The sequence below is a fragment of the Heteronotia binoei genome, chromosome 1 (assembly GCF_032191835.1).
Source record: "Heteronotia binoei isolate CCM8104 ecotype False Entrance Well chromosome 1, APGP_CSIRO_Hbin_v1, whole genome shotgun sequence".
In the NCBI taxonomy this organism is placed as follows: domain Eukaryota; kingdom Metazoa; phylum Chordata; class Lepidosauria; order Squamata; family Gekkonidae; genus Heteronotia; species Heteronotia binoei.
In genome coordinates this window covers 64,492,870-64,517,575 of record NC_083223.1, presented here as the reverse complement: position 1 = coordinate 64,517,575, position 24,706 = coordinate 64,492,870, and the positions used below count along the sequence as shown (strand labels likewise).

The window sequence follows — 24,706 nt, the reverse complement described above, 5'->3', positions numbered from 1 at the left end:
CCAAGGGGGATGCAGGAATCATATACTACAAAAATCTTAAACATTTTGGGCAGCCATGTTGTTCTGAAGCAATACAACAAAGTCCAGTATCACTTTTATGACCAACAAAGTTTTATTCAGAATGTGCATGTACACAAAAGCTTACATTCTGGATAAAACTTTGTTGGTCTAAAAAGCACTACTGGATTCCAGCTTTTTTTTATTTTGAAGCTTGTGAGGCAGCTCCTAATCTGTTCCCCCCTCTCCAAATTAAGAAGCTCTCTTTTTGCATGGTGATTTTAGAAAACCAGTTTGGTGCAGTGGTTAAGTGTGCAGGCTCTTGTCTGGAAGAACTGGGTTTAATTCCCCATTCATCCACATGCAGCTGCTGGAGTGACCTTGGGTCAGTCAAAACTCTCAAAGTTGCTCTGCTCTGGAGCAGTTCTTGAAAGAGCTCTACCTCACAGGGACCCATTTCGCACTCAGTTTACCCTGCGGTCACGTTCCTCTTCTCTGCGCAGCATCTGTCAGATTTTCCACTATCTGCGCTGGAGTTACAGGAAGTGCCGTGGCTTTCACACAGCAAGCAGAAACCACTAAAAACCACTTTCCGTTTGCTGCGTGAAAGGTGCAACACTTCCTGTAACTCTGGCACAGATAGTGGGAAATCCGACGGACGCTGCACAGAGAAGAGGAATGTGACCGCGGGGTCAGCTGAGTGTGAAATCGGTAAGGGTTTTCTGTTGTGGGGAGCAGAAGGGAAAGGAATTTGTAAGCTGTTTTGAGACTCTGAGTGAAGGGCAGGATATAAATCCAATCTCTTCTTCAGTTGCCTTTGTAAGGGGCTATTCTATGTAGGAGCCCGTTTCTATTGACTTTTCTCTCTTTAATGGCTATGGTAAAGACAGTAATCCTGTTTGAAACTAGGTTAGGGGGATAGGATTCTCATTCATTTAGGGATGCCAGCCTCCAGGTGTTTTCTGAGATTCCCCAGAGCTACAATCCATCTCCAGACTACAGAGATCAATTCTGCTGGAGAAGATTGATGCTTTGGAGTGTGGACCCTATGACATTGTATCCCACTGAGATCCCTATCCTCACCAGGCTCCATCCCCAAATCTCCTGGAATTTCCCAACCTGGATCTGGCAACCTTACTGCCCCATCCCCTACTGGTGGCCAGGCAGAACCTTGCAACCCTATACTCATTGTCTCTTGATAGTTTCATTAGTATTGAGAACCTCATGGAAAAATGCCTCCAGCATCATAGAGCACAGTAGGGAGAAGTCTTTTTGGAATATTTGGAACAGCTAAGTATAGAACTAGAATTTATTTTCTTTAAATGTTCCCCAAAGGACCTCGGAAAATAGCACCTTGAAAATTTATATAGTTATTTATAAAGACTGTATAATTTTATCTGAACAGGAAGGAACTTTACTTTGCCATATGCAGTAATTGTGCAGCTCTGATAAAGTAATTGCACAATGGAATTTATGACAAATTACATATTAGAATTAATGTATTAGGAGGACTACTAATATAGTTGGAATTGTACCTGTTCATTCATTTGCTATGCTGAGAATTTTTGCTTCAGTTACAGGATCTAGATTTTCCTCATTCATACAAGATTAAGTATAACCTTGGTTTGAAGATTTATTTTTTCTAATTGCCTCTAAAAAGGAAAAGCATGGCTTCCAAGGCCCCAGTCTTATTTTACCACTACTTTGTACCTTGAACACTTTCATACCTAATTAGCAAAAAGAGTAGAAACCAATTTACAGCTATTTAGAGAGAGAAAGAAATGTGGTGTCAGAGGTTATTTTTCTTGTGGAAAAGCAGTCCATTCTTTTACAACAAAGGATGTGATACACTAATATCAATATTCATTTCTTTTATGTAAAAGAATTTTTCATTGATGCTGAATTCATTTAAGAGGGGAAAATGAGATCAAACTAACTCGGGGAAACTGAACATACAAAGCTAGGCCAATTGGCTAGATCTCCATTAATTAAGAGAATAAAAAACTCCAAAATGGAATATTTTAAAGTTGTGAAATGCCACATCATATTAAGGGTTTTTTAAAAAGTTAAACTTAGTAATGCCTATGAAAAATAATTGGTATATGACATTTGGATATTCAGAGGTGTGTGTGTGCGTGTGTGAAAGAGAGAGAGAGAGCTTAATGCATTGTAGACATTAGAATGCAACTTAGTTCTTTGACAAATTCTGTTCCGTATCACGTCAATTCCTACTAGTGTAATTTTTTAAAATTTCATTTTGTTTCAAAAGCTTATATTTATTTTAAATCTCTTTATGGATATTTTCATGTTTTGTTTCTGTTTCAGTGGGAAATACTTTTATTCTCTGTAATTTTTTTTTTTTTTTTTTGCCCTGTAACTTTTTGGCTGGTGGGGGCAGGGTAGTTCCTCCTCCAGTTGGATGGAATTTTCAGCTACTGTATCCCTCAACTATAGAATACCATCTGTCGAATTGCAGACAGACAGCAGAATATGTCCCATTTTGTTCTCTGTGAGGGCAGAGAGAAGCATTTCTTAAGCCAACTCAAGAAAGCAGATAGCATGGTGGATCAGTAACACTTAATATATAAATACTGAAGAAAAATCTGTTGGTTGCTGCATTTAGCAGGAATGTGGCACAATCTCTGTACCAGGCATACAGGAATTTGGAGATGCCACCACTGGAACTGCCACCATGAACCCTTGGTCTATAACATTTGGTGTACATGGTGGTCCTCCTTTTCCCCTGCACAAGAGCTACTTTAGCTCACAGCTGAGCACTGAGAGGTTAGTTAGCTTAAGGGAAGAACTACTCCAGTAACTAGTGTTTTATTGGACTTTCCCCCCTCCCCACCCTGAATGCTTTTAGTGCAGCTCCAGTTTCAATGGGGAGAGTGATAAAGATGCTATTTTCCTTTTGAAAACCACCACCTCAATATGTTTTAACCTTTACTGGGGAGAAAATTCTTACAAGCAGAGACAGATTTGGGGGGTGACCCTGTAAAAAGCCTAGCTCCCAGCCCACCATGGTCCAGCCCCTGCCCCAGACCCCCAAAAGAGGGGAGAAGAGCCTATCTGGCAAAGCTGGGCAACTAGGTAGGGTGAGACCAGATAAACCCATACCTCACTAAACAAGGCAAGGCTTGACAAGGCCAACCTGGCACACCCCTTCTCTCACCACAACAAAAACAGGTAAAAGTTGGCTGGGTATGTCAAAATCTTTATTAAATACAGTCACAGACTAGCACAAGTGAGCTGGGTATGTGTGTCCCTTAGTGTGGTAAGCCTTCCTTCCACACAGCTTTGGTTCATGTCCTGCCTCTCTGTCTTCCATGGGGCTGAGGTGGCCTTGGCAGGGAGGTGGTTGTGGATTAAAGTGGCTCTTGTGAAGGGGATCCCCCCAGGCCATTGGCCTACCCAGGGGTTGTTTTGTAGAAAAAAAAGGTGGTGGAGCTCATCCAAGGATTGTTATGCAGCTGCACCTACTAGTCAATGGACAAGATGGGAAGGAGGAGGTGGAACTGTCAGAAAGGTTCAGGAGCTGTGCTCCTGTGAACTCCAGCTGAATCTGAGGCCTGGGCCTACCAAGATTCTTCCCAGTAGCATTTAATGTCCAATCTGCACCTGTTTGCAAGTGTCCTGTAAGTTGTCTCTGCCTCTGTATAACTGGTTGTAGAAGTGCTCACATGTTATTTCAAAGACACTGTCTAAAAACTTTGGCTGAGAGGAATGTGTTACATTTGCCTCTACTTCTCCCCAAGGAGATATGAAAAAATGTTGCCTCTTCCTCTCTTCCCCACATAGTGCTGTCGGTTGTTCAGAGTGGGGACAAGTATAGCATTTGCCACTATCCTCAGTATGGAGCAGTGCCTGTACTCCTAGGGGAGCAAGCAAAATATTTAACTCAGTGTCTAGAATAGATCATAAGAGAAAACAATAACTCAAGAAAACTATTTGTAATGGACTGCACATTTATAAGCTTAGAAGTGCTCTGTAAGCAGATAAAGAATTGTGAAGGGTTAATTCTTCACAGAGCCAGAAAACATTGTGTGACAGGCTATTCCAAGAAGTCTGATTAGTTATCATCAGCTGATCAGAGAAAGATTTCTGAACTGGATGCTGGGGAGAATTCAGTCTGATTTTAGCTCTAACTTAGAAGAATCGAGTACTAACAGTTCAGAATCAGCCCTGACAGAGAGCAGTTTAACACAGGCAGGAGAACTGGGGAAAGCTGGCAAAGGTGACTAGGCAGTTAGATGGAGATTTCCATTCAGGTCAAAGAAAGGAAATAGAACTTCTAGTGGGAGGAGAATTTCCCTACCCAGTCAAACAGGGAGTTAGCTCTGAAGAATGAAGAGACCTCTGTTCTGTTGTGTTTAGAAACTGCTTTTAGAGACTTTAAGAATCAGTTAAAAACTCAAGACAAGTACTAATGCAGGGCCTTTTTAGAGCTGGAGTACACAGGAGTGGAGTGGAGTTTAAGCTGGCCAGGGATCCAGCTGGCACTCTGGGGAAGGCACAGGGAGGCATCTTTAAACACCTCCTTGATGGCATCAGCCTTCCCCAGTGTGCCGGCTGCAGTGGGCATGCTGGGGAACGCATGGAAGAACTCCTGTTGAGCTTTTTCTACAAAGGGGTGGGGGGAAGCCCTGTACTGGTGTATCAAGGGAAGGGGTTTGGGTACGGCAATGAGTGTACCAGCCTACTGGAAACCAAGAGTTAGAGAATACCCAAAGAAAGTGTACTGTTTGGATGAAACTCTGCAACAAAAGCCATTCAGCATAAAGATTTAAGTCAGTTTGAAAGGCAGACATTTGTAACTCTTGTCCTAGAAACATTGGAATGATGTATATCAAAGTAAGTTGCTTCCAGTTTATCCAGAAGACAGAAATTTGGTATATCATTTATATCTCAGTTTCTCAAGTGTGCTCCCACTTCCAATATAAATCTGTGGACTGGGGTCACAGTCACGCTAAAACCAATTTCCCACTTGACCTTTAATCCTGGTTTAGTTCTGTCCTTAAACTGACATTCTACACTAAAATCATAGAATCACAGAGTTGGTTTCTCTGATTCTAGTGCAGAATATCAGTTTGGGGACTGAGCCAAACCAGGATTAAATGTCTAGTGCAAAATTGGTCTAAACCAATTTTCCTGCAAACTTGGGGAGTCTCACAGGTTTGCAGAAAAGTCTGGAGTTTTTAATGGTGTGGGGGGGTTAATTTTCTCTCAAAATAATAATAAAAAAGTATTGTTTGCACTTACCATCCTTCTTCAGAACTGGTAGCATTAGAGTTCATAAGATGCTCAGGGCCAACTATGGCAGCTCTGGGCCCAACCATGGCGACAGCGTCCAGGAGCTGGTCTAGGCCCAGCAGTGGTGGCAGCAGACAATAGGAGCCACTCTGAACCTTGTGATGTTGGCATCTGGGAGCCACTCCAGGCTCTACTTGTGGCCTAGCTGCATCTGGGAGCCACTCTGGACCCAGATATGGTGGCAGCGGCATCTGAGAGACACTCTTGGGCCTGGAGCAGCTTCTGAACACCACTTCCACCATGGCTGGAACCACAACTGGCTTGGCAACAGGGGAGATGCTCCAAGCACAGAGCACCTTCCAGACATCAAGGGTGTTTTAATAGGAGGGAAAGGGGAAATAAGGGGGATAAGTGGAAAAGTTATGTGCCCCCCTACAAATCCTTGAGGGTTCCCAACCATGCAGATGGGCCTAGCCCAGTGCATGCAATTGGAGGCTGCTGGGGGGGGCGTGGAGAGGGAAATCTGAAGACCGAGGATCAGATATAGTTAGATTGACTAATAAGAGAAAGTGGAAATAAGAAAGAAGCCAAAAGAGATGCTATGGGGCTTTTGGGGGGAGAATGAGGAAATGGGGGGAGCAGGATGAGATGCCTCCCTGCAAGTTTTTGTGGATCCCCACTTGTAAATAGTCTCTAACACATTACTGGAAGAATCTAGTAAAAGCAGGGCTTAAATTCTTCCCTGGAAATTGAACATAAAAGGTGTACTCCCGAGGGCATATTTTGAATCCAACTTGATTACTAACATTTTTTTTTTGCATTTGTTTGTCTAATACCAAGTAGGGGGATAAAGGCTAAAAATGGTGTGTGGGGGGAGGTAAACATTATCTATGACTGATTTCCCACTCACCTTACTCTGCTCTCATGTTCCTCTTCTCAGCGGGGCTTCCTTCCGATTTCACACTATCTGCCCCAGGGCTACAGCTAGTGTCAGCTTTTTCGCATGGCAAACTGAAACTGGCTTTTAGAGGTATCTGTTTGCTGCATGAAAAAGCTGATGCTAGCTGCAGCCCCGGGGCAGACAGTGTGAAATCAGAAGGAAACCCCGCTGAGAAGAGGAATGTGGGAGTGGCGTAAGGTGAGTGGGAAATCGGTCTGTCTGGTCGTTTTCGCACTCACCTTCCGCCGGCACGACCCCCCTCTTCACCGCGCAGGATCTGCGCGGATTTCGCACTAAACGCTGCGGAGCAGCCAGAAAAGCCGGAAGCTCCCGGCGCAAAAGCCGCTCAAACTGAAACCGCCAAAAAGCAGTTTGGCGTTTGCGCTGCTTTTGCGACGGGAGCTTCCGGCTTTTCTGGCTGCTCCGCAGCGTTTAGTGCGAAATCCGCGCAGATCCTGCGCGGTGAAGAGGGGGGTCGCGCCGGCGGAAGGTGAGTGCGAAAACGACCCCTGTCTATCTATCACCTACCTAACTACCTAACTACCTACTATCACCTATCTATCAATAGCTAGTACTGCTCATAAAGCTATCACCCTAAATAAAAGTTAAAAGCAAAAATTATTTTAAAAGACCTTACCCAGTATTGTTTCTGTTATATTTGACTACTGAGCAGGGAGGTAAACTTAATGATCAAGACCTGAAGCAAACCCAAGCTAGCATTCTAGTATTTAAGTTATGAAACAATGTTGGGTGTGGAATTTCTGCTGCTACTTTAGGCTTGGATTGGGGTTGGCTTTAAGCAGTAGCAAGAAGTTTAAGCTTTCACCATTCAGGCTTAGACAGCAATCCTAAACAGGTCTACTCTGTCTGCTTCTCAGGGCTATTCAATGGGTCTTATTTCAAGGAAGGTGTTCTTAGGATTGCACTGTTAATTTACTTAATATAATATTTTACTTCATTCAGAGGAATAGTTGTAAGATTATTAGTGATTATTACTGAGACCACCAGCGTTTCTCCTTCCTCTCAGCTGGATCATTGCCAGAAACTAATTAATGCCACCAGTCTACAATTAACTTTTCTTATCTGATGAATTTGACCTATGATGTGTATTTAGGGAAAAAAGTCTGAAAATGATTGGTGTGATTTGCATATTTATGACTATTTGAAGCACAGTTACCAAATGATGCAGGTACTGGAGTCCTCAAAATCACTTGAATAGCTATGCCCCTTTATATGCATTCCGGACCATCAAAGAGAGATTGAGAGAGTAGTTTTAATTATGAAGGATGATTTGGATGATGATAACTGGTAATGCTTAGTGCACTCATGTTTACTGATTTAACATCTACAAACTGCTGATACATATCCATTAATAATATTACTTTCTGGGGAAGTTTGGGGGTGGTTTTAAAATATATATCTAAGTTCATTATTTTTGTGGGAGAGCAGCATGCCACCCAAAGAACCTAAAAATGATACATTTTTGACTGTCCAATTCCTTCTGAAATAGAAGACCCATCAATTGAATTGAAAGATGTTTGTAAATTTAAACACTAATTCAATTAATTTGTTCTTCCTTTTAGAAGAATTAAGAGCAGGAAAGTAGCTGGATGCCAGTGTGGTATAGTGTTTAAGAGTGGCAGATCCTAATCCGGAGAACTGTGTTTGATTCCCCACTCCTCAACATAAAGCCAGCTGGGTGACCTTGGGTCAGTCACAGTTCTCTCAGAGCTCTCTCAGCCCCACTTTCCTTACAGAGTGTCTTTTGTAGGGAGGGGAAAGGAAGGCAATTATAAGCTGCTTTGAGACTCCTTTGGCGGGGTATAAAAACTAGCTCCTCTTCTTCTATCCTATGAGGTTCCTTCCACACCTGCCCGATTCAGCTGTTGTCCAGGCTGAGGTCAGGCAGTCTGTCCCACAGGCCTCAGAGTAGAAAAGGGAGTGGGTTCTGTCACCCAGTTCCTCTTCCTTCCCAGAACTGGCTCATTATCACACTCTTTCTCTGTCCCACCACATGTACTCAGTCCTTCACTCCTCCATGACTTGATCTGAGACACTCCCTTTTATGAGACCCAACCCCCCCCCCCTTGAGTCTTGGCCCAATCTGGTCCTGTTGCTAACCACCCCAAGGTGATTCTAATTTCCTCTGGACTGCCCCTCCTTCTGCCTCCTTACATACCAGTCTGGGGCTTTGAGGAATACTCTTTCCCCATCTCCCTCTCTGGCCTGCCCAGGCTGGCCTCAGCATGATCCCACCACCCCACTGGTTGCCATCAGACTGTCTGGGCTGCTTGCCTGACTTCATAAAGTTACCACAGGCTCCTGCTCCACTGGCCCCCGGTAAGGCTTCTTCTCATCCGGTGCAACCTTCAGCAAGCCATTGCCAGCTGATGGCATCACCAGCAGCCCATGTCCTGCTACTTACCACCTCTTTCCCTTGGTGTTGTCTGCCTCCAACATTCCAGAACTTGCCACCAGCATTGTCAGTGCCCCTCTGGCTCGGCTCTCATATGTGAATGCAGTTTGGGTGCCCAGGGAACTGCCTTTTTATCCAGTGAGGCTGGATCAGGACCATGCTAGGCCTTGGCAAAGAACATATTATAAAAAGAATCAAAACAAGATTTTGCAATGCATCTGCCATGAGCTGGACTAGGGAAGGAAGATAATCTGCATGACAAGCAGGGCTTTTTTTTGTAGAAAAAGCTCAGCAGGAACTTATTTGCATATTAGGCCATACTCCCTGACATCACCATGGTTTCACACAGGCTTTTTTGGTAGAAAAAGCACAACAGGAACTCATTTGCATATTAAGCCACACACCCTGCCACCAAGCCAGCCAGAGCTGCCAACGAGCCAGCCGGAACTGCGTTCCTGTGCGTTCCTGCTCAAAAAAAAAACCCCTGATGACAAGTATAAGGCTAATTAACTAAATGGGGGGGGATTAACCAATGAATGGAAAGTATTGCATGAGCTGAAGGAGTTTGCACATATTACCATTGGGTTGTGTCTGAAGAAGCATGATTGAAGAGAAAATGAGCATTAACACCATTCCAAAAATGTTAATGCAAAAGATTGCACAAGAGTTGTTTTAGAGCTATTGTCATTTGTTTTTGTAGCCCAAAGAAACATAACGTCTTAGATAACTTGAAGGATAACATTAGATTTACTCAGCTTTTTCTGTGCAACTCTCAGCCATGTGGTATCAAGCAGCCCCTGCACTAAGCAGATTCAAGAGGAGACATGTGTATCTTTCTTTTTTTCAAATCTGAGTGTCTCTGAGTGACCCATTTCATTATTTTAAGGGTTTTCCTTATGAAATACAGCTAGAGTAATCAGTTTCTGAGTAAGAGTGTCAAAGAAGAAAGAGAACACATCTCCTGGCAATCAGGTGGAAAAATAATATACCACTTCTGTAGTAATGAAGAGTTAAAGAATAGCATCAAGCTTGGACTTTGTTTCCCGCACCTGTTCCAGATTCCTAACTTGAAGGACTTGCAACTTTTATATGGCTCATCACACACGCACCATTGCATTATCATTCAGAAAGCTCTGTCACACATGAAGGCTAGCAGAGCAACTGAGAGAAAAGATGAGAAGCGGTAAGTATAGCTCTGGGCAATGTTGTGCTCTCACTCTCCTGTCTACACAGCAAATAGTTGTTACTCCTATGTTCTTAACTAGAAACATCAGCCTTCTGGTGTTGACTCTCCTCCCACCTCAATGCATTGCTTCTATCCATCCAGTAACTCACTCACAGAATGCACAGTTGCAATTGCGAAGGTGGTAAACTGTTGTCTTGAAATTCCCTCTACTCTGGATGGCCTCAATTTGAATCACAGCCAGTAAAGGCATATAAAAATTACAAGGACATTGTTAGGAATAAATTCAAATACATAATATGCCTGTGACCCTGTCAGTCATGATACACTGGCAATATTCCAAGTAGCAGGGAAAAATAGTAATCTAACTGTGCAGTTGGCTCAAAGCAGTAATTCTGCAGGCTCCTGGGGAATCTGGTCTAGTTCATGTATTTATTTATTCGCTGATCTTGCTTTTCACACTTTTTAAACTAACAAAAAATGATACTAGTTTGGTATTGACTCAGGCTTTCTGGGGGGAGGGTGTGGGTGGATTCTGATATTTGGCTCCATTTGGGGGGATTTTTCAAGAGGGTTGGATTTTTGGGAGATTTGTTTGGTTTTTTTTTTTTTTGTTAGCAAATGCCACTAAAATTGCAGCAAAGCTGCTGGTGCCTGTCTACTAAATAACTCCCAAGTTTCAAATAAATTGGCCTCTGAACAAACCATCCCCATTGTTTCTGGGGGTGGGGGGCATACTTTCTCCTGGGAAAAAAACAGCCCAAGACACAAGAACAAGCAAAGCAACCACTGGCCAAAAGCCTCCCAAAGCAGACAGAACCAACAAGCCCAACCAATGCAGGACCAGGTCATCCCAGCAGAAGAACAGGGCAGTGTGATAAAGATGAACACAACAAATGTCAAATCAGAGAATCCAAGCCACAAAATCCAATGGAAACTAAAACCCTGACACAAACCAATCTGAGCAAGAAAACCCCCCACATTGTTGCAAGACCAACAAAACCAATCTCAACGGACAAAATTAAAGCCAAATCAGTATGGCTTGGCAAGACAAGATGAAGGGGATGGGGAAGGCTTGGCAAGACAAGATGAAGGGGATGGGGCATTCCTGGAAGCCTAAAAATACTGGCTTCCAATATTCCAGTTACTTCTAAATATTAGTGGAATTTTCCAGGACACATTTTCCAGTATCCCAAAACATCCAAGATACCATCCAGAGACCCAAATATATCTGAAGAATACCAATAAGTTATTTTTGATTATCTATTTGGGCCAGAATGTCCAAACAAACATCTCCAGACCCCATAGCATATTCTGCTGGGATACTATAGAATATTTTACACTTAGTTACGCAGAGAAGTTAATTTAACCAAAGCACTGGTGCCTTTCAGACAAAATGGAGATCACATGAATTGTGAGGATTGTGTTTAGTGTACTCTCCCCATGTGTGTGTGAAGTGCCATCAAGTCACGGCTGACTTATAGCAACCCCCAGTGAAGGGCTTTCAAGGCAACTGCAGAATCTTCCTTAGGGTTCTCCCATCCAAGTACCAACCTTGCTTAGTATCTGAAATCTGACAAGATTTATTTATTTATTTATTTGATTTCTATCCCGCCCTCCCCACCGAGGCGAACTCAGGGTGGCTTACAACATAAAAGCATAGAACAATAACATTAATAAATATTAAAATACATATTCAATAATTTACAGTAGTTAAAACAATTAAGACAGTTAAGACAAAGGAACAGAAACAGTCTATTAATTTGGTGTTAATCTGATGGTAATGGGCTTCCTCCCAAGTTCTTAAATGCCAGTCAGTTGTATGCTAACCGGAAGAGGACAGTCTTGCAGGCCTTGTGGAACTGTCCAAGGTTCTGCAAGGCCCTCACTTCATCCAGTAACTTTAAAGGTAATAACCAGCACCTTGTTACGAACCCGGTATACTATTGGCAGCCAGTGCAGTTCCCGCAGTCCCGGCTGAATGTGCTCCTGCCTGGGCAGCCATAATAACAGCCGGGCTGCAGCGTTCTGCACTAGCTGCAACTTTTGGGTTCAGCACAGGGGCAGCCCCATGTAGAGGGCATTATAGTAGTCCAGCCTCAAGGTGACCATTGCATGGATCACTGTTGCCAGGTCGCCGTGCTCCAGGAAGGGAACCAACTGCCTTGCTCGCCTAAGATGAAAAAATGAGGACTTAGCAGTGGCTGCTATCTGGGCCTCCATTGTCAAGGCAGGCTCCAGTAGTACCCCCAAGCTCCTGACCTTGCGCGCCATTGTTAGTGGCACACAATCAAAGGCTGGTAGGGGAATTTCCCTTCCTGAACCCCCGCGACCCAGGCAAAGGACCTCTGTCTTCACTGGATTTAGCTTCAGTCTACTCAGCCTAAGCCATCCAGCCACGGCTTGCAGTGCCAGGTCCAGATTTTCTGGGACACAGCCAGGCCGTCCATCCATCAGCAGATAGAGCTGAGTGTTATCAGTTTACTGGTGACAACCCAGCCCATACCTCTGGGCAATCTGGCCAAGGGGGCGCATGTAGATGTTAAACAACATCGGGGAGAGCACCCCCCCCCCCGAGGCACCCTGCAGTCAAGCGCTTTTCTCTGGGACAGTTCACCCCCAATCGCCACCCTTTGTCCCCGACCATCAAGGAAAGAGAAAAGCCATTGTAAGGCCAACCCCTAAATCTCCGTGTCGGCGAGACAGCGGGTCAGCAACCGATGGTCGACTGTATTGAACGCTCCCAATAGGTCTAACAACATCAGTACTGCCAAGCCACCTCAATCCAGGTGCCGCTGGAGGTTATCTACCAGGGCGACCAGCACTATCTCTACCCCATGGCCTGGGCAAAAGCTGGACTGGTGGGGATCTAAAACGGAAGCGTCTTCCAGAAAGCTCTGTAACTGCAACGCCACTGCCCTCTCAATAATTTTACCCAAGAAGGGTAAATTCGAGACCGGCTGGTAGTGTGCCAATTCAGCCGGGTCTAGTGGTGATTTTTTCAAGAGAGGGCGGACCACAGCCTCTTTAAGAGGTGTTGGAAAACACCCTTCCATAAGGGATCTATTCACAATATCCCATATAGGATATTTGAGCTCCCTCTGGCAAGCTTTAATAAGCCAGGAGGGGCAAGGGTCCAGATCACAAGTTGTAGGGTGTGCAGTAGAGAGGATCCTGTCAACTTCCTCTAGGCTGAGAGTATCGAAGCAATCCAGGACAAAACCAGAAGACAGGCAGGGGGCCTCGAGTTCACATACTGTCTCCAATGTGGCGGGAAGGTCGTGGCGGAGTGACAAGATCTTATCTGCAAAGAAATTTGCAAAGGCCTCACAGCCAATCTCCAATTCCTTAGAATATAACCAGCCTTGTGGCAGCGTTGTAAGGGTCCAAATTGTATTGAACAATTGTGCCAGGCGTGAAATTGAAGATGCAATCTTGGTCGCAAAGTACATTTTCTTTGCGGCTTTGACTGCCATCTCATAGGACCTCATAAACTCTCTATAAGATGTTCTAGTCGCTTCGTCTCAATGACGTCGCCACTGCCTCTCTGTCATCTGAGTCCTCGCTTCATCTGCCGTAACTCCATGGGCTATACCATTTTGCCTTCCCTTCCATGTTCTCCCTATACAAATGGTAAAATATAACAACTGAAAGGGGCTCCAGGGAGGATCAAGTATTAGCTATTCATAATGAGAACGTGAGTGGAGAATTAGAGGGGATCTTTACTTGAAGTTCTGTGGTAATATTGTCCTAAGCTTCCCAGATGTAGCTACTCCCTGGGTCCTTTCTTGACCAGTTTTATGGTGACACTGGGTTCGAGGCAAAAGTTCTAGGTGATAGCAAGTATTTTATGTTATGAAGGAACTGCTGTATTTCAACTATAAGGAGCATGGAATAAGGGAACTGTCCTCAGCAGATGCATGTATTGATCACATCCTCTCTGTTCTCTCCTAGGGTAATTTGTAAAGAGAATTAGAATTGTCAAGCTGATTTACTCATCCAAATTCCTATCTAAGTATGTAGTATACCATATAGATTTCATTATTTATTTATTTTTAAAACATTTATATTCTGTTTTTCCTCATGATTCATAACAAAGAAGACATCTACTGAAAGCAATATCAGTAGATTACCTACATTCTGATGTACATTTGGATATGCTCTCTGGACATCTGAGATTTTTTAAAGAGTCTACACTTCTCAGTATTATCAATAATCAATATAGGAAGATTAAGCATGTTTAAATCCCACTGAAATCAATGGGAGTTAAGCACTAATTTCAGTGAAATGTCTGCTTAACATTTCTGGATTGTGTTTAATATGTGCAGGCACTGTGGATGCACTGACAATTTATTTCAGAGTCTTTAAAAGTCTACTGGCATGGATCCTAAGCAGTCTGAATGGAAATGTGCTAGGCAACTTCTCCACCTTCACCACCAAAATTATGCTTATGTAAAATCTCTAACACAAAAGAAAAATGTGGGAGGAGGGGAACTAGGCGTCTGCAGCAGAAGTGAGGTTTGGGTAGATCAGGGGTGTCAAATTTACTTGTTATGAGGACTGGATTGGACATAAATGGGACTTTGTCAAGCTATGCCATGTGCGTCATAAAATGTAATGCCAGGTATCATAAACTTTATTTTTTAAAAAATTTTTATTCAGAACAAGCAAAGTATTTTGCTACATGGAACACCGGCCACAAGCATGAGACAAACGTACCCCACAACGGCCAACCTGGGGGCCTATTCCTGTCCCTCCCGCCAATAAGAGGACCCAAATCTTCTTCCATCGCGTTGGCTGACCCCTACCCCATTTTGCTTAATGGATAAACCATGCTCCCACCTATTCTATACATATGGAAATTCTCTGCTGCCAACAGCCCCTACAATGCCAAGTTCTGAGCCTCACCCCACCCGCCACAGTCCTCTAGCTTAAGCCACTGTCTCGGTGGTTGTGTCGTTGAGCGACTCGTGTAGTTTGGCCACGTCGCCGCTAGAGACACATAAACTTTATAAAGGACACAAACACAATAAAATATATTATTTTAAATTAAAATACAAACATGCTTATATTTTGTTTGCTATATTTTGTTTATTTAATAGTCTTTGATAACTGACACCTCCCAAATCTCCCCCCCCCCCCAGGCCCATGACTAAAATGGAAAGGTCGGAGAATAAAAGTATTTGGCAATGCAGTTTTTAAAACAAAACATCAAGAAAATGCACAAGCACCACAGTAGAAACTAAAAATATAAAATGTTCTAAGCTTCTGGAAATATGAAATGGCTGGGCATTTCAAGCTCCCCCCCTCCTCCTCGCAGGTCCAGTCAGAGTGGCTGTAGCTCTCCAGGGTTATAGGGTTATTTTTACTAATAATAATTTTGGTTGTCCTCTTCAGCATTTGTTCTACATTGGAGCCCCATATATAGGAGGGTGTGTGTGTTAAAACATCAAATGACTTGCACTCTTCTGAATTTAGATTCATGTGGGTAGCCATGTTGGTCTGAATTCAGTTTCACCACAGAATTGAGTTTGAATTCAGTTTCACCTCTAAAACAAACAAAATTTAATTCTGGGTTTAAACTTCCTTATGCATACACTCTCTCGGCTTGGCTTCGCGAATGAACGAAGATTTAAGAAGGGTGCAATAGTCCACGTCTGCTGCAGGCTCGCTGGTGGCTGACAAGACCAATGCGGGACAGGCAGGTCTGGCCACAGTGGCTGCAGGGAAAAGTCTGATTTAGGGTTGGTGCTGTAGCAGTGCAATTCTTCCTCAATCTCCTTTTGTCCTCAAGACCAGCTATGCGTGCGTTCTCAAAAGAAGAAACAGCCTGGTGGATGGTGTGCCTCCATGCTTTGCGATCTGAGGCTAGGTCAGACCACTGGTGATGGTTGATGCGACAGGTGCCAAGGGATTTCTTCAAGGAGTCCTTGTACCTCTTCTTTGGTGCCCCTCTATTTCGATGGCCGGTGGAGAGTTCGCCATACAGGGCAATCTTGGGAAGGCGGTGGTTTTCCATCCTAGAAATATGCCTGCCCAGCGCAGCTGCGTCTTCAACAGCAGTGCCTCGATGCTGGTAACCTCCGCCCGCTTGAGAACTTCAGTGTTGGTCACAAAGTCACTCCAGTGGATGTTGAAGATGGTGCGAAGGCAGCGCTGATGAAAGCGCTCAAGGAGTCGCAGGTGATGACGGTATAAAACCCACGATTCGGAGCCGTAGATGAGGGTTGTCATCACAACCGCTTTGTAAACATACTGTAAACTGCATACTTTGTAAACATACTTGTAAACTGCATACACACTTCTTCAGATATAAATACTGAAGAAGTGTGCATGCATAAAAATACCCAAAAATAAAGCATATACCCCAAAATACCCTAAAGCATATACCCAAAAATAAGCTTCGTTGGTCTTGAAGATGCCACTGCAATCAAACTTTGTTCTAACTCTTCTGAAGTGTTTGGATGGTTTTTACACCACCAGTCTCAGTCTTATTTGAGAACACATCCAGAAGGCTGTATTTCCAAGTCCCTTTGCTCATATGAATTGAAGTATTAATCTCCTCATCTTATTTACTGAGTCCACAGTATTAGATACTCAGGGGGGAAAGCCTGAACCTTCTGCTTTAAATGTAAGTTGCTACATCATAACGAAATTTCAAAGCATCCCTGAAGTATTTTAACATTTTTTTTTGTCTTTACTGATTAAAATCTGTTGTAGATGATAATTATGCTGGGTTTTATCACTCTAACACTCAAAAGTGATTTTCAGATCTTCAAGTAATTTATAGCAGATTTCCGCTTATCAAAGGGTCTCATTTTGTTGTAAATCTGCCTAGATTATGCCCTTTTGTCGTGTTCTCTGTAAATGCTAAATCAATGCAAAATGAATAGATTTCTATTTCTAAAAATGCACTATTCCACAGGAAGAAGAATTAAGGAAGAGTGGGGAAGCCAAATATGCACACTTGAGTGATGAACTACACGTATTAATTGAAGTGTTTGCCCCCCCTGGGGAAGCTTATTCACGGATGAGTCATGCCTTGGAAGAAATTAAAAAATTCCTTGTTCCAGTAAGTTGCTTGTAGAATTTTTCCAAATATATGTTTTGATTACTCTGTTGCACTGAGTGAAGAAGTGCTTGAAAATTGTAACTAGTGTTGCTTGTGAGCTTTTCTAACAGTCAGCATTGTCTTGAACACAGGTTGAAGAGCATCGCATACCTACACAATGCTTACAGAATTCTTAGTTTGCATTTAAAACTGCTTTTATGGATTGTTAGGTGATCTAAGGAGTACTAGGTATTGTCTTATGAAACCCTAGGTGGAAATTTTTGCCTGATGTTTCATGAGGTATCAAGGAAGGCAGAGTAGAGTACCCTTCGCTTTTTAGGGAAGAAATTGAGAGGGAGCTCATTTTAAAAGTTGGAACTATGCACTCATTTGATAGCTTCATGAGGATTGCTTAATAAATGACCCCCAATATGTTCTAATGAAATTTCTAGTTTCATCAAATTTTCACTCATGAAAACATGTGGTGAAAGGTGGGGGCAGTTTCACCTTGATTATTCTTCTTTCCCCTTGAAGCAGGATGATTTTGGTTCATTTTGATTTTAACGCCAAGGCACACCCCTCTTTGAATTTTTCTGGATCTTCCTTTTGCACTCTCTCTGGTTGTGAAGGAACGTTGGGGTCCTGTTGGCGTGTTGGCAATTTTCCAAAGTAAAAAGAAAAGCCAGCTAACAGAATGTTTGCAGATCTTCCCTGAGTGCTTAACAGAAGGTGGGCACAGTTTCACCTTGATTATTCTTCTGTTCTACTTCTTTATTAGTGTTTCCCTATCCCTCCAAAACTACCACTTTAATATTTTTATTTCAAATCAAGTGTTCTGACTGAGGTGATCCTAGCATATCAGGGATGTTTCGTTCCACCTGGAGGGGGCCATCCAGATTTAAGTATATGATGTGTTCTGACCTCACTTTGACTTTGTGACAATTTTATGCTGTTCTCAGATCCTCTCTGCAATTTGCAAAAAAAGGGGTGACAATTAAAAAAAATTGAGAGGGGGAAGGGCCAAGGTTTTTTTTCATGAAATGGAACCTGTTAATTTGCATCATTCTGATGCCAGCCACACCATCACTTCCAGCACAAACCTGGAAGTGACATCATCATATCAGGGTGACACTCTAGGATTGCATCAAAACACTATGGATTTCCCATGGTTTCAATGGAAATCTACTGTTCACATAACAGTGATATAATTTCTGGGTTTTCACTGGAATTATATTGTGGTGTTAGAGTTATCGCTTCCCCATTTTCCTGCACTGCTGAGGAAACAGAAGGGAACTTGTGGCCCTAATGTACTAGAAATATTTTTATTGCAGATAATGATTGCAGGTGTGGAAGAATACAAATCTATCATAGTTAAATGAGTCCCACTGAAATCCCACTGCCTCTAATGCTCTATCCTTAGAGTTTTCTGCTTCTGGTACAAGCCAGATGTGTGTGCTTGAGGAAGGGCATAATAGCATAAGGTGTTAATATATCCTTTGTTATATAAGTTTCAAGCATCTTATGCTACTAAATTGCATTAATTCTAGCCTCTTTGGCACGCCTACACATCTTGATCTGCAGCAGTCATATATACACTACATACACCGCCAGTGACTTAATAAGCTTTTAGTTTTTGGTGTCTGAGTGTGGCTACAAAAACATGATTAAATTGTTAACCACAATATGTGGCCTACTGGGAGGCATCTGACTTGGATGACTGCAAGCTGCATGAGGCTGAACAGGTCAATATTCCTGTCTCCTAGGATGTCTGCACTGCTTGTCACTATTTTTATTAGCAGTGAGTAGTGTAGGTCTGCTGTGTCCTGCTTTGAGATAAGTATTTCTTTTTATCCAAATCTGCTGCAACAAGGGGAGAAAAAAATATTCAGACTGATGCAAAACACATATAATCTGTTTCAAAGATCCAGAGTGTTATTGTCTGTGATTTGAGTATTATTTGATATTTGTACTTTATAATATAACAAATTTGGAAAGCAAACCCATCTCAAGTTGTTATAAGGTTTAAGATCTGGTTTACTGCAGCAATAATCACAGGAAACAAGTAGCAACTTTATTTTCATTACTTGTTTGTTAGCTGTATCCTTTGCTACTTCATTTCAAATTTATAAGATAACTAACAAAACCATTATTAACTGGCTTGTTAAAGTGCATGCCGAAGGGTCTGGACTGCAGAAGCTTGTGCTAGAGAACTTGGTCTTTGTTCTCTTTTTTTACAATACATATTTAATTTGTTTTATGGGGTCTTGCTGTTTATAAAAAATCTTGTTTATTATGGTAGCAAATAGGTTGACATCCATTACTAAATTGAAAGAAGATGACTCTAACCTTTTTTTATATGCTGTGTAGATGAGAGCCACTGTGCGGCTGGAATAAGAGATTATGGGAGATGTGTAGCTGCTGCCAGACACAGCAGCCCTGTGTTCTCCTTCCCCTCTAATGTCTAGCAATATGAAATTCATGAAATGGCTTCATCATACCCCTAGGTCTCACCACCCTCACTTCACTTCACTTCACTTCACTTCACTTCACTGACTGCTGCTTGTATGATCTGAAAGCTCAGCAAATGTTGCTGGTGTCATGTCTCCTGTTTTCTGTTAGTGGGCATCACCTGGAAAAGAATGATATAAATGATTTTTTTAAAAAAAAAAATCCATAGTAATGTATTTCCACCACCTTGACCCCATTCTCCTCTTCACATGTTTCCTGTTGGGAGCTGGGCCAGGAAAGGAGAAGGGTATGCTGTCAGAGTGTGGAGCAAGTAAAGCAAGGGCACCAACCCAAGAAGTGCTTAAGGGTCATGCTTGCAGTCAGCTGGTTGGGAGTAATTCTACAACTACTCAAGCAATTAGTGTTGAGCCAGGAGGTGTGCACTTTGTCATCTCTTCAGTAGTTCTGTTCTTAGCCTCCGTCTGTTGTGTTCTAAGGGTATGGGTGATACTGAAAGGCTGGAAATGTTAAACTGAATTTCACCTGTTGAATCAGGGCTGGAGGGCATTGGTGGTTCTACACCAGGTGTTGGCTGCAAATCCTGACAAGCCAGCAGCTCATCTTCCTGATTCTGGGTTCTCCTGACTCAGAGCTGGCTACATGAGGGTCCTCATCTCCTGAGGAGTCCTCATTCTTGCTGAGCCCTGGCTGACCTGTGACATTTCCTATACCATGAGTAATTACTAGCTTTCTGAAGGAAGTTGCAGAAATTCCATATCTACTCTCAGGGGTGGAATTCTAGCAGGATATATAGACTAGAGTAGAAAGGGATTGAATTCTAGCAGGAGCTCCTTTGCTTATTAGGCCACACACCCCTGATGTAGCCAATCCTTCAAGAGCTTACAAGGCTCTTTTTTGTAAGCTCTTGGAGGATTGGCTACATCAGTGGTATGTGGCCTAACATGCAAAGCAGCTCCTGCTAGAATTCAATCCCTTTCTACTCTAGTCTATATGGGAGTGATTCCTTCAGACAGTTTGGAATCAGAACCCATGACTAAAGCGTGATGCCCTGTGAGCATAACATTCCTAATACCACAGGGTAAAAAGATCAAGTCAAATCATCATAGAAATCTTGAGATGAGATTCCTGAATTGAGATGCTATCAATTCAGAATGCCAAATGTATGTGGCAATTCTTACAATCTAAAAAGTATGCCATATGGAAATAGGATTCCCAACACTGCCTCTGCAAATGCTGGGAGAGTTAGGGGATAATGCTTGGGAAGGGCATAGTTCGGGGGGTGATGCCACTTCGAGGTGATGTATGGGGATGGACATGAACTGGCTCATGAACTAAAGTTTGTGATGAATGTTGGCTGGTTCGTGGTTGCAAACTGAAGTTGTAACAGGTCAACCAGCAAGAACTTTCCACAAGCTTTCAAGCTTTCATGGTGGTTCATGAATAGATACATTTCCAGACTGTCTCCACACAAACAAAATATTTACCAAACTTCAGCCTTGGAAACACTTATAAGTTCTCCATATATTTGCACTTTTAAGCCTGCACCAAACATTTCCTCCAAATGACTTTCCCAGGGGCATCTCTTTTGGGGAGCCATGACTCAGATCCCCAAAGTTCCATCTGCACATAACTTGGAGGGTATGTAGAGGAGGAACAGGGAAAGGTCTTCTCTATTTGATATCTCTAGCTTGCACAGAGTCCCTTCTATGCATTCCTGAACCTGTGTCTGTCATTTCCTCAAAAAGTATATTCCTGAGTGCGACTTCTTTGGAGGGATGGACCCCATAAATCCAATCCTCACCAAACGAAGGGCAGGTAGAGGAGAGTCAGCTGGAGATCCCCTACCAGTTTGGTGTCCCTATCATAATGGCAGAGGGGGTGTTCTACCGCATCATTAACCTTACAAACCTAACTGGTTCATTGGGCTGCTAAAAGTTCATGATGGTTTGTGGTTCATCAATCAGGTATGCCATGAACCAAATCACATTTTCTTGGTCTGTGCCCATTCCTAGGCTGCCTTAACTTACTAGAGTTACAGTATTTTTTTTTACTCTGCTCCTCAGTTCTTTGTGGGCAGGTGTGACAAACTGTCAAGGCAGAGCTTATAATAAAGAGAAGTAATCTCTGTTCAGTGAAAAGGGAGGTAGCTCTAAAGAGAGAAGTTATCACTTTATATATATATATATATATATATATATATATATATATATATATATATATATATATATATATATATATATAGAGAGAGAGAGAGAGAGAGAGAGAGAGAGAGAGAGGGGGGGGGGGGGAGAAGGAGTTGTATGTTCCTGCCTTCTAAACCTTAAGTCAGTGAAACTCAGAAACCTCTGCTTGTAAATTTAAAGCAGATTTAAAAAAAACAAAAAACCTTCTCCCCTCAGAAACCACATGGGAGAGCAAAAATGCTTACTTGTTGGCAACATAGTTTCAGGATTGAGTGTGATTACAAAGTTATCTCAGCTTTATTATAAATTCATCTCATACATCTTACCCCTGATTCCACCTGACCTTTCCCCCTCCAAGTTAAATAAAATATTTTATTTTTGAACTTTCAGTAGCCTTTTGTGTGCCATTACAGGAATAGAATATTTTGTGTTTTAGAATGTATGTGTGCCCTTAAATCTCAGCAGGACACGGAAGCTGCATGGAGAGGAATGAGCAGGCAGAACCACTTGGCTCTTTCCAATGTGTGTGAGAGAGGAAGAGAGCACAATCTCTGCATTTATTTCAGAAATCGTTTGTATAATTAAAAATTTAACAAAGACCTGATTATGGGATGGAGGAAAACTCCACCCCCTATACTTTCATTTTCTTGTGCTATTCTGGTGGAGTTGGTGACAATACAACAGATTATTACATTCAGAAACTCCCATGAGTAAAGTGATTGCCCCAGTGAGATCACAAAAGTGTGGACTTGCAAACTGTTTGTTTTGGCTGCTTTGTGAGTGTGTTCACTTTTATTTAGTGGAAGTGCAGCTGCTGGGGGTCAAGGAAATGAAAACTGTATTCAGGGGAACTGCACTGCTGTATTTTTATTTATTTATTTATTTATTTAAGAGTAGTAAACCAGTAGTTGCAATCTAGTAGGCACATGGACAAGAGAAGTGCTTGTATGTGGAATTTATTCCCAGATAGGGAACTGTGATGTAGCATGCAGTATATTATTTTGCCTTCTCAAATATTCTGTTTTTTCTGAGCTCAGAGAGATTGCCATTGGCATTGGCTAGTGTTAGCAGGGATTTATATCTGGCAAATGCATACTTGCCTGTTATTTTCAAGAAGAAATATCTGCTCAGAGAATTTGCATAAAAGAACAGTACCAAGGTACATTGAACTCAAATCCATCTCCTTAGTAAGGGTGAGTCTACAGGGCATTATTTCTGCATTATTGATGTAGCCTTGGAAAATTCAAATAGAAATCATACAGCTCCTTTTCCCCTTTATAAGAGGAAAATCTGGCTAATGCTCATATCAGGCTGCTCTCACTAGAGTGTGGGATGCCAGAAACTGTAAGGGGGCTTTCTCAGTAGTAGCATCTTGAAGTAATCCAAGGTATTATCAAAAGGACTTCTGGGCCTTTTAGAAATCTCCTTACAGATGGGAATAGAACCAAAAATCAAAAGAAATATTTTTTTAACCCAAAATTATTATATTTTGGGGGGGGGGGGAATCTTTCCCTCAGACATTACCACAGACAGCTGTGAAGTGCTACATAACTGACAGTTTTGGACAACATTATTGTATTAACATTATGAGTGCCATACTTGATAAGACCCTTGGATAGTATCAGTAGCACTACTGGTTACCGATGTTGTAATTTTAACTATTTTATGGTATTGTTTACATTTTATGCTTTGATGTTGTGTTTTTACTGGTTGTTAGCTGCTCTGAGCCCACCATGGGGAGGGTGGGATATAAATCTAATAAAATAAAATAAAAATAAATAAACATTTTAATGGTACTATGCTAAATTTGCTCCAAAGCAAATAACAGCCCCTCCTTCTGGATTATATAAGTAGTTCAGAGCCAGTTGCTAAACATCACTGCCTCAGTGGTATCTTCAAATCCTTGTGTTAGAAATTTCTAGCTCTACTTGCTGAACGTTTATTTGTCAGAGATTTACTATGTGACAAGTATTTTAAATTATGACTTCTTGGGTCAAGAGTCATTTCTTTTCCTCCTGCAAAATACTGATGTCAGCATATAGCTGTATGCTGTATCTGTAGTGTGTGGACATCTGTGGCCTTTTTCAAACCCTACAATAACCAATGGACATGTTTTATATTGTGCCTGACCCTCAGAGAACCATGTATTTTTTTCTTCTGTTTTAGCCCAGAACTTTCATTTATCTCCACGCCTTCTGTGCATTCAATAAGGACACAATAGCTTCCCAACTGTGGTTTTAATTTGCCACTCCTGTGATAATATTATATACATTTCTCAAGTCTGTGCCACCATTGTGCCTGATATTTTAAAAAACTATCACTGCAGTCTTAAACAGATTTATGGAAGTCAGTAAACTTAGAAGGGTATAACTTTGTTTAGGGTTGCATGGTATGCTAAGTGTGTGTAAATCCAGCTGTCAAAATAGCTACTTTATATGATGTCTCCATCATGCCAATCATACAAAATGTGGTTTGTATCTCAGACTATTATTATTTGCTCTGTGCAATTATTGCTCTGTGCAAAGCTCTTCTCTCTCCTAATAATGCAATGTGATAACCTGCACAGTCTTTCTCCCTGCACTCCTGTATACCCACACTGGCTTTGAATTACAAAGGAGCAACCTTTTTTTTCTTTTCTCTCCCCATCCCCATATTTTTTGCTTAACAGTTTCTTTTGTAACTTTAAACTAGAACACAGAGCCAAAGACCCTATTATCTTTGGTAAATCTTTCCTCTGGCACAGAACTATGTATTCCATTTGAGGCACTTATTTTCATATTTGTCAATAGATAAGATTGGCAAGTTTTTCACAGGCTTAGAATGCAGTTTGTTTTATGGTAAATGTGCTGCTCTAGAAAGGAAGCAATTGTCTATTAATTAACTACTTTTGAAAAGGTTTGCTGTGGCATATATTGTCACAATGTGGATATTCAGGGAAACAATCACATGACTTATTGGCCATGAACCAATTACAATCCAAACAGGAAAAAAGTCAATCAGCACAAAATAAGGTCATGATCTTATTTTTGAGGGAGCAATGTAGAGCTAGGGTTGCCAAGTCCAATTCAAGAAATATCTGGGGACTTTGGGGGTGGAGCCAGGAGACATTGGGGTGGAGCCAAGATCAAGGCTGTGACAAGCATAATTGAACTCCAAAGGGAGTTCTGGCCATCACATCTAAAGGGACGGCACACCTTTTCAATTCCTTCCTTCC

The 24,706-nt window shown here is 42.1% G+C and overlaps 1 protein-coding gene across 2 annotated transcripts in view; it reads left to right on the top strand.

The window, feature by feature from the left end:
• The window catches only part of KHDRBS2 (KH RNA binding domain containing, signal transduction associated 2), a 575,389-nt gene that overhangs the window by 299,293 nt on the left and 251,390 nt on the right, over nucleotides 1–24,706 (top strand). For both annotated transcript variants that reach the window (XM_060235372.1, XM_060235371.1), the window contains one exon: nucleotides 16,715–16,861. In XM_060235372.1, coding sequence (XP_060091355.1) covers nucleotides 16,715–16,861 — 147 coding nt within the window. The remainder of the gene's footprint in view (nucleotides 1–16,714; nucleotides 16,862–24,706) is intronic.